At 57.3% G+C, this 16,200-nt stretch overlaps 2 protein-coding genes across 2 annotated transcripts in view; one reads left to right on the plus strand and one right to left on the minus strand.

The window, feature by feature from the left end:
* Positions 1-3,050: 3,050 nt before the first annotated feature.
* On the plus strand, positions 3,051-6,848 carry PIMREG (PICALM interacting mitotic regulator). Its single transcript, XM_007451592.1, has 5 exons — positions 3,051-3,102; positions 3,633-3,961; positions 5,289-5,584; positions 6,101-6,196; positions 6,815-6,848. Exons 1-5 carry the CDS (start codon positions 3,051-3,053, stop codon positions 6,846-6,848), a joined length of 807 nt encoding a protein of 268 aa, XP_007451654.1.
* A 5,306-nt stretch (positions 6,849-12,154) lies between these two features.
* Positions 12,155-16,200, minus strand: part of PITPNM3 (PITPNM family member 3) — an 89,927-nt gene continuing 85,881 nt past the window's right edge. Inside the window, exons 26-27 of the mRNA XM_007451607.1 lie at positions 14,131-14,259; positions 12,155-12,482 (exon numbers count right to left, since the gene is read on the minus strand). Of these exons, the coding sequence (XP_007451669.1) occupies positions 12,180-12,482; positions 14,131-14,259 (432 nt within the window). The 3' untranslated portion in view covers positions 12,155-12,179. The remainder of the gene's footprint in view (positions 12,483-14,130; positions 14,260-16,200) is intronic.

Consider the following 16,200-nt stretch of genomic DNA (forward strand, 5'->3'; position numbering starts at 1 on the left):
CTTTCCCTGGCTGATGGGGTCCTTCAAGCCCTGCCTCTTGCCATCCGGCTCCTGGCCTCTCCATCTCGCTCAGGCTTCCTCTGCTCCTGGAACTTGATGGAGCTCTGGCCTCCCAACATCAGCCTTTGCAGATCCCTCCGTTGGAAATCCTCTTCGGCTTTGTCTCCCTAACTCATCAGCTAAAACATCATATGCTAAAGGAAGCCTGCCCCGACCCCCCAGCTCCAGTGGGTCCCCCATTCCTTTTACACCCTCTCATCATCCCCTAGCACCTCACACTCACGACATTTTGCACAGTTCAATGTCTGCTTCTTCCATCACACTGACAGTTCCGTGAGGTCAAGGTAACTGGTGGAAGTTTTCTGTTGGACAGGCAGCCTTCAGGGCAGGGCAGGGCTGGAGCTCCTCCTCCTTCTCCCACCTCCTCCCCAACAGAGGCAAGGATGGAGCTGGACCCAGAAAGCCTCAGCCTGGAACCACGGACTGGTTTTTCCTCCTTACGAGGAGGGCCAGGAGCCCCTGTACCCACCACCTCTCTGCTGGGAGCCTGCTGGCCTCCGTACATTTTCCTTCCCACCACCTTGCTCCACCCTCCACAGGAGGCCAGTAGAGAGGCTCCTCATTCAGAAGAAATTGTTTCTTCCTCCTCTTGTTGCCATGGAGACCACTCTCCTTCACCTGCCCTTCCAGTGGCAGAGCTGAAGGAGGCGGGCTGAAAGCTTCAAGCAGGGGAGGGCCTCAGCGTGCGTTCAGCCCCTCGTTCCTGATGCTTGATGAGGCCGTGGAATCTAAGGTTAAGAATTCAGCTTTCAGAGTCAGACCTTCAGGGTCTAAGTTCCAGCTCCGGCTCTCTGTTCCATCTTGGGCGAGACACCTCACCCGTCTGAATCTCAGTTTTGTCATCTGTAATGGGAATAAAAATAGTACCTGCTTCATAGCGTTACTGTGAGGACTAAGGAAGATTAAAGAAAGGAAGTGCACTTAGCAGACACGTGGTAAGGGCTTCACACATATAAGCTATCGTGTAGATGCCCGTGATGTACGAGCCAGGCACTGCGACAGGCAGACAGGCACGGATGGACAATGGCAACACGACGACCAATTGGGGAGGATTTGTTTCCACATGTGTCATCTTCCCTGAGCCTTTTCCACATGTTCAACTTAGTTTCCAGAAAAATAATAACTCCTGCTTCCCCCCGCCCCTCATATTTCATTGGTAGAGGACACGAATTAAATTCCCTAATTACAATAATAAATCCAGCAAGCATACAAGAAGTGTGGGAACACACACTTCCGATGCCTGGGAAACAACTCAGCTAGGGGAGGAAGTTGAGCAGGCAACACAGCAGCGTTTTTCAAACCGCAGCTCACAACGCTTAGAGAGCCGTTGTAACAGAAACTTAGCGAGCTGTCACCGCGACTTTTTCTTTTTCTTTTTAATGAAATAGAAAATATGTCAAAGCACCTCACACATAGTCAAGTATTGTTTCAGGAAGTTTTTGTTTTAGTTACACATATGTGTGTGTGCGGGGGGGGTCTCACCTGGGTCCTGAGCCCCCAAACATGATGCTCCTTGTGCTAGAAGAGCACCTCCTCCCCTGCCTCCCACTTCCCCACATACACACTCAAACACACACAAACACACACATTCTTTGCTTGGTGAACTGATTTTCTAGGTCTCAGCTTTAAGCGACATAATTTTTGTGTCATAATTTTCTTTGATGAATCGATTACTGGTTATTTAATTTATTCATGTCCGTTTCTCCCCACACACTAGATCTGAGCTCCTGGAGGTAAGGAATGCATCCGTTTTGTTGACCTTTGTGGACCATTGTTAGCACAGTGCTGAATCTATCAAGACATAAGTAGGTATTTGGAAAGGGATGGATACACCTGCCGGGGAGAGGTGCAGGCTGAGGAGATGCAGTGTGGGGCGCTGGTGAGGCTCATGGACCCTGGTCCCAGACTGAGTTTGAATCCTTGCTGCATACTAACCGGGGGGGAAATTGGGGCCCCACCTGACCTCCCTACACCTCCGTTTCCTCATCTAGCCCTTGGCTGCAATGAGGGGCTCATGAGTTCCTCCTGTAAAGTGCTTGGAACACCAGTACCTGGTGTATAGTAAGTGCCTCGTATTAATCGGTCTCCTCCCGTGGGGAGGGTCCCTTCGCAAGAGTGTGGGTGAGATCACCCAGAGGTGAAGAATGGGGTTAAGGACTGAGCTTCAAGGTGCCCATCAGTCGAAACTCGGGGTGGGGGGTGGGGGGTTTTAGGTGAGGACGGCAGCAAGGAAACGGAAGGGGGCGCATGGCCAGTGCTGCCTTGAGGTGGAGGGGGGACGGGGCTTTCTAAATGGTGGATTTTTTAGTTTGGATGCTAAAGGGAGGGAGGGAGGGAGGGAGGGAGGCACTCAGCTGGATAGTGGGGACGGGGCGGGGAGCGTACTTGGAGGAGGGGGGGAGGTGCACCCAATCTGTCCCCTCTTCCAGGATGGACTTTCCTGGGGGTCAGCGCGGGTGGCAAGTTTGGGGGACAGAGGGTCAGTCTCAGGAAGGCACAGGGTCACGAGGGAAGTTTGAAACAAAACTTCCACAGGAACCCAAGGCTCCGAGCTCCCCCAGCCCAGGTTCTTTCTGACAAAACCACTGAGACCTCCAAGCAGGGTGGGAGGGGCCCCTAGGAGCTCGGGACCCCGCCTCCGCCCCGCCCGGTCAGAGCAGCCAGAACCCTTTGTAGTTGAGGAGGGAGCCCAGCGACCTGGGGCCGAGCGTCAGGAGGTGGCGCCGGGGCTGCGCCGGCGCGGGGGAAGGATTCCGCAGGCTGAGCGGGCGGGACCCGAGAATACAAAGAGGCCTCAACGCGCAGCTCCCGGCCCGCCAGACAACCAGAGACATGAATGGGGACGGCCGGGCCAATCCGAGAGCAAGATTCACAGCCGCGGGCGCAGGGGCCAATCGGATCCCCGACGAGGCAGCGAGGCGGGGACGGAGCCAATCAGCTGTGAGGACAGGGCCAGGGGGCGGATCCGCGCGGTGTTTCAAATCCTCTGGATGGGTGAGGAGCAGCTGTGCTCGGCGTCTGGTGAGCGTTGGGCGCTCTTGGGTGAGTGCGGGCCGGGGCGTGGTAGGGCCTCTGATAAGAAGGGACGGGAGGGGGGACCTCCCGTTAGGACGGACACATGTGGGGCTTCTGGGTATAGCCGGATGGACATTGGGGTGTCTGGTCAGCCCGCCAGAGCGCGTTGGGCCAGGGCGAACCCGTGAAAGAGCCGCTGGTCCTGCCCTGGACCAAGTGCTGAGGCTCGGTGACGGCCGGCCAGTCCTGACTGCCTCCCTCTCCGCCTGAGGCAGATAACGGAAAGGAGGCTGGGATGAAAAGACAGCTTGTTTCAGACACTTGCAGCACGGGACACATTGCTGACCGGCCTTGTTCAGCCTCTACCCTCCTCTGGTCCTCGCTGACCCCTCTTCCAGGAAGCATCCTCCTTCCTGCACCCACAGTTGCCAAGTGCCCCACCCCACGGGCCCCCATCCCATCTCTTCCCCCGGTACTCAGGGTGTCTTTGAAGCCTGGGAATGGGACAGTGGGGGGATGCCTTGCCGACCTCCCTTTGACTTTGATCTCCTCTCCAGGGTCTGCTGGGCAGAACAGACTCTCGGCCAGGCAGATGGCTTCTCGGTGGCCGGCCGTGGGGGCCTCCATGCGTCGGAGGTCCCTACAGAACCAGGGGCAGCTGCAGGAGAGCGAGGCCCTACAGCCTGCAGTTGGCCACCCAGACACCTCCAGCGGGGCCCTGGACTCCCTGTGCAGACAGTTCCAAAGGAGGCTGCCCCTGAGAGCAGTCAGCCTCAACCTCAGGGCGGGCCCCTCCTGGAAACCCCTGGAAACCCCACAGCCAGGACAGCAGGGCCTCCAGGCTGCAGCTCGCTCGGCTAAGAACGCCTTGGGTGCCGTGTCCCAGGTAATGTCGAACATCACCTTTCTTGGTGCTGGATAATAGCTGCCCCCAAGAATATAGACTCCGTGAAGACAGGGCCTTTGATTTGTTCATTGCTGTGTCCCCAGCACTCCAAACAGTTCCTGGCACGTAGCAGGTGCTCAACAGATAGCTGAATGAGTGAATGAAAGCAGTGTTGTGAGGAAACAGAGCCTCATAAGACAAGATGATAGAGCTGTATTGTGATAGGAAATTGCATTCAAGGGGCTAATGGTGGGGGAACACCAAAAAGAAGCTTAGTCAGTGAAGGCTTCCCGGAGGAGGTGATTCCGTGGAATTCGCCCAGGAAAGGGGGGAGTATGAGGAGTGTACAAGGCGGGCTGAGGGAGGGCAAGATGCTGAAGAGAACTGGCAGGAACTCAGTCTACGAATGGCCGGAGGACAGAGCGCAGCGTGGGACGTGAGAGGGGCTCGGTGCGCCGAACATGTTTAGATGCTCCCAAGAGCGACTGGGAGCCCTGGGAACCAATGGCAAGAATTTGCAACTCGGTGGGAATTGGGTCCGATTAGCATATCAGAGCTTGTTCTTTAGCTACTTGATGAAAAGGGGGTTAGAAGAAGGTTCGCCTCTCGGGGGGTCTGGGGGTCTGCGAGGGTTTGGTGTCAGATGGGAGGTGTGGGCAGGAAGAGGCCACGTGTGCTGGGGGTGACGGGTCCCTGGGCCTCCCAAGTGGCTGTGTCTCCAAACCTAGAGCTGGAGGTGTGGGGAGGTGTCACCTAGGAAGGACAGGAGCTGTGAGAGTGGACAGGCCTCCAAGGAGAGAACTGGGGGTGGACAGGGCATCTCCTTGCTGTCTGAGTGGGAATCTGAAGGTTTGGGAGAGGGAAGCATTTCTGGACCCTTTGAGGAGAAGTCTCTGAGCCAAATGTCAGTCCCTGAGAAGGATCTCTGTGCAACACTGTGGACGGTAGATTAGAGTGAGGGAGACCAGAAGCCGGCAGAGAAATTATTTCACGGTATCCTGTGGGTAGGCCTGCTCTCCTCTGGGCCTCCCCTTTGAGTCTGGGTCAGTCTGTCCCGAAAGAGGGTTTGGACTTAGACCAAACGCAGACTCCATGAGCCCGCGTGGTTCTGCTGCTGGCCACGCACTCATCCCTGGGGGCCCTGAGCTGGGTCCTTGCCGTGGACCCATTCCACATGGACTCATCTGCAATCCTCACCTTGAGACTAAAAGCTGCCTGGATTTGTAGGACCAGCTGGTGGGCCGAAGTATTGGGGGTGTGGCCTGGGCACTCTGGGGTGGCTCACTCTTGGCCTGTCCATGCTGACCTTTCCGTGTACCTGTCACAGAGAATCCAGGAGTCCTGCCAAAGTGGTACCAAGTGGCTGGTGGAAACCCAGGTGAAAGCCAGGAGGAGGAAGAGGGGGGCACAGAAGGGCAGTGGCCCCCCAGCTCGCAGCCCGAGCCACAGAAGCACCCGGCTATCAGTGGCTGCCCCTGCCCGCTCAACCCTGGACCCCCGGGAGAGGGCGAATCGCCGCCTCTCCACCCAGATGGGCCCGCACGCCCACCCTCGGCGGCGGTCCAGGAGGGAGGCTGCCTTCCGGAGCCCCTACTCCTCAGCAGAGCCCCTCTGCTCCCCCAGGTACGTGCAGTAGTGCCTGCCTCGCAAACGCTAACTGGGCCCTGGGGGCTGCTGAGCCCCTCCTGGGGCTACCTGGAGCCAGGGACACCCTGAGCGGAGTCATATCCGTGCTCTGGCTCAGCTCTGCGCCCTGCTGGTGGGGGATCTGGGGATGTCCTTCAGGGTCTTAGTTTCCCCACCTGCCAAAGGAAGAGGCGAGCTTAACTCTGGGAGTATCACAGTCACCCAAGCCTCCTGCGGAGCCCAAAAGCAAGTTTTGAAGCCATCTGGAGGGCTGAGGCTCACCTGTCTACAGGATCACCTGCCCTTGACCTGGTGGGCCTTGATCCAGCTTTTCTCTGCCATCTGCTCCAAGCTGCTCTGATGTCACTTCCTGGAATGGGGGTCTACGGTGACACGTTCCCAGCCCGTGTGGGTCATCTGGGCCCATACACCAGGCCCGGTGCCGGATGGGAAGGGCTCCTGTCACAGGTTTCCAACTAATGACTGATATGTGTGGCTTTTCCTTCCGTTCAGCGAGTCTGACAGTGACCTAGAGCCCGTGGGGGCAGGAATCCAGCATCTCCAGAAGCTGTCCCAAGAGCTGGATGAGGCCATCATAGCCGAGGAGAGGTGAGCTTGCATACCATGCTTCAAAGGGACACGGCCGGGAGGGTCCGCCTTGAGCCAGCCACGTTTTTTTGGCGGGCTCTGGCTCTGCCCTGCTGTGTGACCCTGGCCATCCGTCTCCCTCTCTGAGCCTCTGTCTCCTCTGCAACATGCCTTGGTCTCCTCCTTGATGAAAGACCTAGATTGGGGTGGTGGTTAAGGACATACCCTGCATGTATGTGGCCCCCTGGGCCTCGGTCCCCCCCATTTGTCCATCACATGTGGCCGGGTCCCTGGTTCCTGAAAGACCCACCCTTCCTCTGCCACTCCCCATGGCTCCTCTCGGCCCTGCCCGCCCACGGAACTGGGGAAGGCATCCTGGCTGCCGTGAAATGCCTGGTCTGTCTGCTTATGACAGCGTCCCGGGGGCAGGGCCTGGGCCTGGAGCTGCCCTAACTGGGGGCCGTTTGTACGTGGCTGTGACGGCCTCTGAGGCGGGGCCCTGCCGGCTCTGACTACCTGCTGAGTGGGCCATGTCCCCGCCACGTTGCCAGGTCTGCTCTTGTCTAGCTCAGGCGGGGAGGGTCCCTCAAAGCCTGCGGCACCCAGCGGCATCTGTCCCTCCTGCTTTCCCACCTCTAGTGGCGACATGACTGTTTCTCTCATTCATGACTGAGGACAGCATCCTTCAGGTAATGCCCTCCTCCTAAGCATCTTTCTCTGTGTCTTCCCCCTCCCCCCTCCTCCTCTTGCACGAGCCCATAGACATACTTGGACGCGTGTTAAAGAACTGAGTCTTTTCTGGAAAAAGCCACAGAGCCGATGGGCCCCACGGAGCAGGAAGGTGCGAGTCTTCTGAGCTGCCCGGAGCCGGAGCTGCTGACCTCACTGGGCCCATCACTGATGGAGCAGAGCATGCCGGGGCCCCAGGCAGCCGCAGCCACCTTCTAGCACCTCACTTCGGGGGGCAGTCTATGGTGTCCCCGCCTCCCCTGGCTTCAGCACTGTGAGGGGCATGAAGGGAGCTCTGTCTTGCAGGAAGCAAGCCATAGCTGACCACCATGCCCTCACACCCAGGGTCCGCGCCTCCCGGGAGTTCCTGGAGGACCCAGGAGCTGGCGGTGCCCCTGGGCTGCGGCAAACAGGGACCGGACTAACAAGGGCCCAGGTGGAGGCTGCTCGGGGGTCTCTGCCCTCCTTCTCCAGCCACTTCCCCGCCCGCCAGTGACCACTTGCCGCAGTCTGCGAGTGACTTGGGGAGACCTCGGAGAGGCGGGGGGACTGCTCATCCTACTCCCCTTTGGGGCCTGGAAACGCATCCCACACGTGAGCTTTACAGACACCTGCTTCACTCGCAAAGTGCAGTGCAAGCACAAGGTAACGTTTGAGAGCTCTGAGCTGCGTACCCAGGAGTAGGGTCTGCAAAGAGCCATCTCCTGTGTCACCAGCGCGGGGGCTCTTGGGAACCCAGATTCCAGCCCTGTTGCCCACAGCAGAGCCCCGGAAGAAGGGATGGGAGAGAGTTCCCGGCCCCAAGACCCTGAGTCCACAGGTACCTATTTACATTCTCAGCACAGGGCACTGTGGGCGTACAGGGAGTGGTAACCCTGTTCAATAGCAATTTCTGCCCTTTGTAAATTATTTAAGAAATCTGCTTTGTCATTTTATTCGAAGGAAACCAGTGTATGAGTTTCCTAGACAACACTGCTTTTTCATAATAAAGACTCTCTTTCTGTATCTGACGTCTCTTCGTTGTCACCCTACCCCCTGAGCCGCTCTGAGCAATAGGTCTGTGGTCTAGGGCCCGGCTTTGTCGCCCTCATCCACCCGGACTCCAAGCCAGCCTGCCCCCAGCTCAGGCGGAACATGAGAATGGGAAGGGTCTCTCGGCTTAGATCAGAGCAGAGCACATTTTAAAGGCAAATAAGGTTTTTATTTAAGTGACAACATTTGAGAGTTAAAAACCAGCTCACATCAAAATCAAGACCAGTTGTAAAAATCTTTTAACTCTGTAATGCTGTTTTTGTCGTGTTAGAAATCTGATACTTTACATTTTCTTTTCTAACGGATTTTGTACAAGGCAGCCATGAGAAAGAGAATAAACCTTTTTCACCACAGAACCGTCCACCACAAATAATACTGAGAGTTACATACTTAGGAACAGTCAGACGGACAAGATCAGACCGGCTGCCACCGCCGAGTAGACAAACAGAAACGGACAGCGGGGTCCGAGGGTGGGAGTCCCACCCCTCCTTGGTGTCACCTGCCTCTCCTTGTGCCCGTGAGGGTGGCGGTCAAATTCCTGATGTTTTTTGCCATCCACCCTGTTGATTTCTCGGCAAGGAGACAAGGACCCAGGCCAGGCCTCGCTGCTTGGACTTAACCCTACTTGGTCGGGGGGTGGGGGGCGGAGGAGGGGAGGTTTCTTTTGGCTGAGCCAAAGAGAATAGGTTTCCAGAGCACTGGGCACCCAAACCCCCGGGGATTCGGCAGGAAAGTTGGTTATTTAAGGCGGGGTCAAGCTGAGGCTCCGCAGGCAGGGCGCCCCTCCCGGGCAGGGCTGCACCTGGGCTGGGTGGGCGTGTGTCCCCCACAAAACAGGCGCCACCTCGGGACCCATTTCCACCTGCCTCGGGGTCCGCCTTTCATTTAACAATCGGCGCCACGTTTCGTTGGCAGGGCACTTCCGGGGCACGGGTCTGCGCTCCAAAGCCGTCAAAGTACAGTTTAAAACCCATGAGTTCCAGCTTCCCCTCTTTCAGGGAGCCCACCCCACCCCAGCAATGTCTGGAATCCTGGGATCCAAATATGTTGGTTTTCTGTGGCCCAGCACCCAGACTGGAGGGCCCTTTATCCAAATGCATGAAAGAGTCTTACTTTTTTTTTTTTTTTTTTTTTTTTATTTGGGAACCTCTTCTTAGCCCTTCCAGCCCTCACTTTTTCTGGGCTCCTGCACCTTATATAGTGTATACTCCACAACTTAATACTTCTCTTTCTTCTTGTGGTGCTTACAGATGTTTGTGTGACCCAAATTGGGTCGTAAGAGGGATGCATTTTACACTTCTCTTTACCCCTAGTTTTTCAGTGGTAGTTACGTATTAAATTTTTTTTTTTTTTTTTTTTTTTTTTTAATGTATCTGTTGCGGAGCCTAAGAGAGGAGTTGAGATCTTTAGAAAAATGCCATGAGGCCGGAAGAGCAGGCCCTGGCTACAGATGCACCCTGAACCCCCAACAGGGCGAAGGTAGGGGAGGCTGCAGGCCGGCCCTCTGTCGGGACAGCCGCCCCCCACCCCAAACTAGGAAGAACAAACATGCCACGCAAGGAACAAGGAGCTTTGGTCAGGCGGGAAGATCCGTTTTTCCAGCTCCTGGGGAGCAGGCACACGGGGCTGGAAGGATTCTCTAGAAAACAGCCAGACTGGGGGTCACAGAAGTACTCCAGGAGAGGCAGTGGCGCCCCCTCCGGAGAACGACACTAGTTGCTTCTTTGTTTTTCTCCAACTTAACTGGAAGGACAAAATCAAACGACTAGCAGACAAAGTGCACGTTGGTTACAGAGCTGCTGTGAAAGCAGCACTGAAACAAGTCGAGTCTGCTCACTCACTATACAGGGCTCCAAGTACACACATTCACACACACCCGCCGAAGCTCCCAGAACGCTGTGTTCACCACATCTCACTGTACACCTTCAGCATCTGAGGTGCAAGTCGTCAGAGCCCCAAACCGGAGCTCCAGAAGGGAAGGGGTGCGGGCCCTCCTGCTGGGGCCCACGTCCCGGCTCCGATCCCCACAAGCACAGAACCCTGCCCCCGCGGACTCCAAATTCCTCAGGGTCCCTGCTCTCTCTTGCTCCCAGCCTGGGGTTCTCAGAAAAAAGGGCAGAGGGACTCTAACTGGGGGAGAGGTATCTCACGCTAATTATTTCATCACTTGAGAGCCACACATCAGTGGCTTCTGCAAAAAGGAGATGGAATTTCAGAGAAGCGGACCAACTCCGCCCGAGTGTAATGCAGCGTCTGCTTTGGAAAGGAGGGGAAGGGCGGGAGTCGACGTGGCTGTGCCGGACGAGCTGCTGCTCGATGGACAGCCGAGAAGGATGAAATGTTAAAGGCGGGATGGGCCCGCTGCGAACCGCCAGGAGGCAGGACCAGAGAGGAATCTGGGGGTGATCACCCCTCCCCAGCAGACTTGCCGGCAGCTCTGGGCCTGGGCGCAGAGGCGGCGCTGGAAGTGGAAGGGGAGCTGGCAGGCTGGAGAAGACACAGTTCCAGCGGAGAGCAGGGTGGGGGGCTGCGAGCCCGGAGCCGTCCAGCCCCAGCGGCGCTTCCAGTTTGCCGGGTGATTCACAACAGCGGTGCCAGCAGCCCCCACCAGCAGCCGCCACTGGGGAGGACACTGGCCACATGGGACCTGCAAGAGGTAGACAGCAGAAGCGACACTGAGCTGACACAGGTGCCTGCTGCGTATACAGACGTCTGGTCCCGGGCAGCCCGGCCCGTGACCCAGAGCCTCGGCTGCAAGAGCTGGATCAGCCTCAGTGACAGCATGAAGGGCTCAGAGGCAGCCCGGGTAGCCCCACACAGCAGGTGTGGGTCTGGGCCGGGGAGCGGGGGGAGTGCAGGAGACCAATGCCTGGGCCAGGGGCTCAGCAGGAGGAAGGCCTGGGCAGAATTTGAGGGGCCCCAGGAGAGCCAAGCCCTGCCAACCTCAGGGGATGACCCAAGAGGAAGTTACGGGCACCAAACCAAGCTGAGTGGCAGGGGGAAGGGAAGAGAACACAACAGTTTGAGCCAAAATTACATGAACCCCCGGAGCTCTGGGACCTCAGCTGTTACGCCTTCCAGGAGCCAAAGGGAGAAATCACTCTGAACAGAGCTGGGGAGGGGGGGGGCCCGACCAGTGCCCTCTGGGGAATGTCTCTGTCCCTGGGACACCAGGTTTGGACCTCAGTGCAAAGCAAACCTCTCTATGGAGCAGGGACCTCTTCCCAGCAACCCCCCAGAGGGGCTTCCTTTGAAGTGGTGGGGCAACGGTGGCTCCCTCCTGCCCACCCCACCCCTGCCCCAGCCCCTCTCTTAGTCTGCAAGGAAGGTATAGATCACTGGGCACTCTGAGGGGCTCTTAGGCCTGAAAAGCCTGGGAAGGCAGAAGTGCAGGGCAGCCTAGGAGTCAAAAACTCCCACCAATCTCAGCTGGGGAGACCCCTCCAATTACAGAAGGAAGGCAGGGCCCAGAGAGGGTAAGCAACAGGCTCAAGGGCTCACAGCCAGCCCGGCTAGGCCAGGACCCGGGGCCACACCCTCACAGGGGAGGGCACCAGGCAGGACTCCGGGAAGAGGCATAACTGTCCTCAAGGGCCACGGGAGAAAGGTGAGGATACAAGAAAGAGGGGACAATGGACAGCTGCAGGAGGACAGACCGTCAGCACCAGACCCCGCCCCCCAAGGGCCGTGGGCAAACGACTCAAACAGAGGATGAGCCCAGGGGACATCCTCTCACTCCCAGAACGTGGCCACTTTGCCACAGGAGAGCCAGGCCCAAGATGGTGACCCGGGACGTCACACGGAGGGCGGGCACAAATGCCACTCGACCCTCCAGCAGGCAGCCAAGAAGCCGTACCTGCCAGCGGCTGTCGGTCCCTGGTCTGGGGGCTCCTCCCGTTAGGGCCTGCCTAGCATCGCTGTGGAAGCCTCAGGAACTCAGAAAGATGGTCGACTTTGTCAAACACTCCGGCTCCGGGCAGGCCTGCCCCCGGGATTACACAAACATCCACCCTAGCTGGGGCTTGCGTTGCAGGCGTGATGGGGCAGCAGCGACCGCACTGAGACCCCTGGATCTCACCCCTTCGCAGCCCAGGGAGCCCCCCAAGGCCAGGCAGGGTCCTGCCCCCCTCGCTGGCCGGACACTGCTGGACAGACACGGGAGGGAAAAAGCAGGAAAAGGCCTGTGTCTGCCGGGGAGAAGGCAGCCCGCTGGGGCCCCCCTGCTCTGCGCACAGCCTGGCCCTCAGGGCACCGACTCGAACTTGGGGGGCCCGCGCGCCCAGCTGAGCGCGGGCAGGGGCCGCTCGCGGTCCTTGTCGGACTCGGGCTGGCTCTGGGCCCGCTCGGGCTTGGGGTTGGCAGGTGGGTCGGGCTGCTGCACCGACATGGTCCGGCGCAGGTGGTTGCGCTTCCGCAGGAAGTCAGGCTGCGCGTGGAGGCCAAAGCTGCCTTTGCGCAGGATCATACGCGAGCTGTTCTTCTTGGGGCGCGAGCGGTGGCCGGCCTCCAGCGCGGCCAAGTGCGCGGCGTAGCCCTCGCTCAGGAACTGCGGAGGGGACAGGCGTCAGGCCAGAGGGGCAGGCGGGCCGTGGTCCTGCCCTTCCCCACACCCCAACATCGCCCTCTCCCCGGAACACCCAGCTGCTCCGGGACCTGGGGAGCTCATGAGCAGTCGAGGCTCCCCGCCCGGCTTTGGGCAACTGAGCGCTTCTGTCTGTACCCATGGGTCACGCCAGAGTTCCCTGGATTCCTGATGGGGTGAAGCTCCCATCCTTGTCACTTTCACTAAGATCCCCCAAAGGTAAGTCTCTCCCCTCCTCCAGCTTCTACCGCATGCAACCTCGTTATTTTCTGGCCCCCGCAGCTGCCCTTCTTGCCAATCCCTCTCCCTAGGTCCTCAGAACCTTTGCTACTCGAAGTGTGGGCCGCGGATCACAGCATCAGCACGACCTGGACCCTTGACGGGTAGAACGTCAGGCCCCAGCCCAGGCCTAGGAATCTGAATCTGCGTTTAAACGAGGTCTCCAGGTGATCTGTGTGCACCTTGGAGTTGAGAAGCCCTGCTCTAACGGTCCCCACTCTGAGGTCCCACCATCTCTGCCCCTCCACCTGCTGGTCACTTTCAGGCACCTCCCACTCAACGTGGCCCAAAGAGATCATCGCCTTCCATTCAGTCGCCTGCTTTTCAATCCCAGTAATGGTACCACCTACCTGGTCACCCAGGTCAGAAACCGGGCGTCATCTTTGACTTTCCCTTTCTCTCGACTCATGCATCTGATCCCTTCGTTACCAAATCCAATCCATCCTGCCTTAGAAGTGCCTCTCAGACGCTCGGCCTTCTCTGCCCTGCCACCGCCCGCTTCCCTCCCCTCTCCCCTTCCTCTGATCCGCCTTCCACCTGCAGCCTGATGGATCTCCCTGAATCACAAACTCACTCCAGAGCCGTAGAATCCCAGCTTGGCAAGACACACAGGCCATCCAGGACCCGCTGCTCCAGCCCCCTCTCCCTTTCCCTCCCACATCACACTCAGCCAAGCTGAGTCACTTGCAGTTCCCATAATATACATGTGCTCTGCCGTCTCCTGACCGTGGCTTTTGCTGCTGCCTCTGTCACAAAGGCTCCTCCAACCTCAGGCCCTTCCTGGATAATTCCTTCAAACTCCCAGAAAACAACCTTGTCCCTGAGTCCGGCTTAGCTGCTCCTCTCTGGGACCCCACAGTTCTCTGTGCTCCCTGTCATTCATTATGGCTCCTGCCACACTGCACTGTCATTGTCTGCTAATTTTTCCTTCTCCCCCACTAGACTGGATGACATGACATCCGATTCCACCGTGGATCTCCCCTGTACCCAGCGCAGGGCCTGGCCCAAAGCAGGCACCCAGTCGTGTTTGTGGAAGGAAGGGAGGGAGGGAGGGAGGGAGGGAGTCACTATTTGCTTATAATGAGCTTATAGTCTAATTCTTTGAGCTTTCTTTTTATTTGTTTGTTTATTTATTTATTTTTGGCTGTGTTGGGTCTTCGGCGCTGCAGGAAGGAAGGAAGGAAGGAAGGAAGGAAGGAAGGAAGGAAGGAAGGAAGGAAGGAAAGAACAAACGACTGAATGAGCAAACAATGGAATAAACCTCCTCTTCCCCTCTCCCCTTTTGTTGGTTCCACCCCCTCACCCCCCACCCCCCAGCCTCACCTCTACCCACCTGGCACTGGGTTTGATGCTTCTTGGTGGGCCGGCCCACAATGAAGATCTGGGAGGGTGGCAGGCCTAGCACGCTGTAGACGGAGATGTCCTTCGTGGAGCCATAGGCCGCACTGATTTTGATGAAGCACTGAAACACAGGGCAGCTGATGGAGGGAGAGGGGGCCCAGCGCATCCCCACAAAGGACTCCTAGATGTCCCCCCAGGGAGCACTGCCGGGGGACCCTTTATCTGCACACTGATAGACTGCAAGTCATGGGACCACCCTGCATCAGGAACCACCCCCTGCAGTGGCCTCCCCTCCCGCCCCAGCCCCTGCACCGAAAGCCTGATATGGGCTCCACCTGTGAATCACAGCCCCACCATTTGCTGACCCCACGTGAGGAACGCGATCCGTAGGTTACGAACAGTGGGGCAAAGTGCTCCTCTGTGGACAGGAAATTGAGTGCCAAGTTGACACAGTCCAGGGCCAGGACTGGAGGCCAGTTCTGTCCTGCCAATTCTGCCCTCTGGTTCTCCTGCCTGTCCGTGCCTTTCTCTCCATTCCACGACTACCACCTGGATTCTGGTCTTCTGTCTCTTGCTTGGGCAACAGCCTCCCAACTGGCCTTCCTAACCCTCGTTTCTCCCGCCAATCTGTTCTCCATACAGCTGCCAAAACGATCTTTCTACCACCCAAATTAGACGCTGCCACTCCCCTGCCTTAAGCTTTTCCATGGCTCACCATTACCCTCAGCAGAGAGTTCACAGTCTTGCCCAGTTTCTAAGGTTTTCACGGCCTGCCCAGCCCAGGCGCCTGATCACTTCCGGGACCTCAGCTCCCACTTGACCTGAATGTGATCCAGCACATACCCCCCATCCTGAATACCTGCAGCTCTGAGAACATCCCAGGCTCTTTCCTACCTCGGTGCCTTTGCACATGCTGTTTCTTTGGCCACCGGACAAACTCATACTCATGCTTCAAGACTCAGCTCAAAAGTTACCACCTCCTAGAAGCCTTCCCCGGCCTCTCCAGACAAAGCTAGGTCCTTTCTCCTCTGTTTTCCCAAAGGGTCTTTTCTAATCACCCACCAGTAAACTGTCAATTTCCAAGTTTTTCTTCCTGTAGATCAGGGATTGGCAGACTCTTTTGGTGAAAGACCAGATACTAAATATTTTAGGCTTTGCACTCTGTTGCAACTACTCAACTATTCCATTGTAGCTGAAAAGCAGCCATAAACAACCCGTAAGCAAATGAGCATGGCTGTGTTCCAGTAATACTTTATTTATGGACACGGATATTTGAATTTCACATAATTTTCACGTCATGAAACCTTATTCTTCTTTTGATTTTTTTTTTCCCCCAACCATGTAAGAGAAGTAAAACCATTCTTAGCTCACAAGTCATATAAAAACCATGGGCCGGATTCAGCCCCTGGGCCATGGTTTGTCAACCCCGGCTCTAGATCAGCAGTTCTCAAAATTTTGTAAGCATCAGAATGCCCTGGTGGGCTTGTTAAAATACAGATTGCTGGGCCCCCTTCCCAGAGTTTCAGATTCAGTAGGTCTCCAAGGGGGGCCAGAGACTCTGCATGTCTAATGAGGTCCCAGGGAACCCTGTGCCACGGCGCACGCAGTGAAAATCACAGCTCTAGGACATCCTGAGTTCTGTTTGCCTCTGTGCATCCCCAACACCCAGGACAGGGGAGGGAACACACTGGGCACTTAAGTGTCTGCTGAAGGGATAACCAGATGCAGAGACAAGAGTTTAGGCTTTCGGGTCAGAAGATAAAGGATGAAAGGGTGACTCTGAGATCCCGGGCACATCCCTAAGCCTCACCTTTCTCACTTGCCTGTAGGGATAATAAGACACACCTCGCTGGGCAGTAAGAGGACCAATGAGGTGCACGTGAATGTGCTGTGCACGCTGGGCATCCGCTTGGACAATCGGAGGATGTGGGGTAAAGGAGGAGGCCCGCCCCACCCCGGGTTGAGGGAGGGGGGGAGGGGGAGGGGGAGGGGGAAGTGTCTATGGGGCCCGGGCTGCTGAAGCAGCGCGCTGCAGCATCGCGGCTGCACAGGGCAGCCGCGA

Source organism: Lipotes vexillifer, unplaced genomic scaffold (assembly GCF_000442215.2).
Source record: "Lipotes vexillifer unplaced genomic scaffold, Lipotes_vexillifer_v1.1 scaffold126, whole genome shotgun sequence".
NCBI lineage: Eukaryota > Metazoa > Chordata > Mammalia > Artiodactyla > Lipotidae > Lipotes > Lipotes vexillifer.

Bases quoted from the DNA above. Each gene is read 5' to 3' on its own strand.
- PIMREG (XM_007451592.1), top strand. From the start codon at position 3,051: ATGGGTGAGGAGCAGCTGTGCTCGGCGTCTGGTGAGCGTTGGGCGCTC. The intron at 3,962-5,288 runs GTAATGTCGAAC...TACCTGTCACAG, and splicing joins CCTTGGGTGCCGTGTCCCAG to AGAATCCAGGAGTCCTGCCA. The intron at 5,585-6,100 runs GTACGTGCAGTA...CCTTCCGTTCAG, and splicing joins GAGCCCCTCTGCTCCCCCAG to CGAGTCTGACAGTGACCTAG.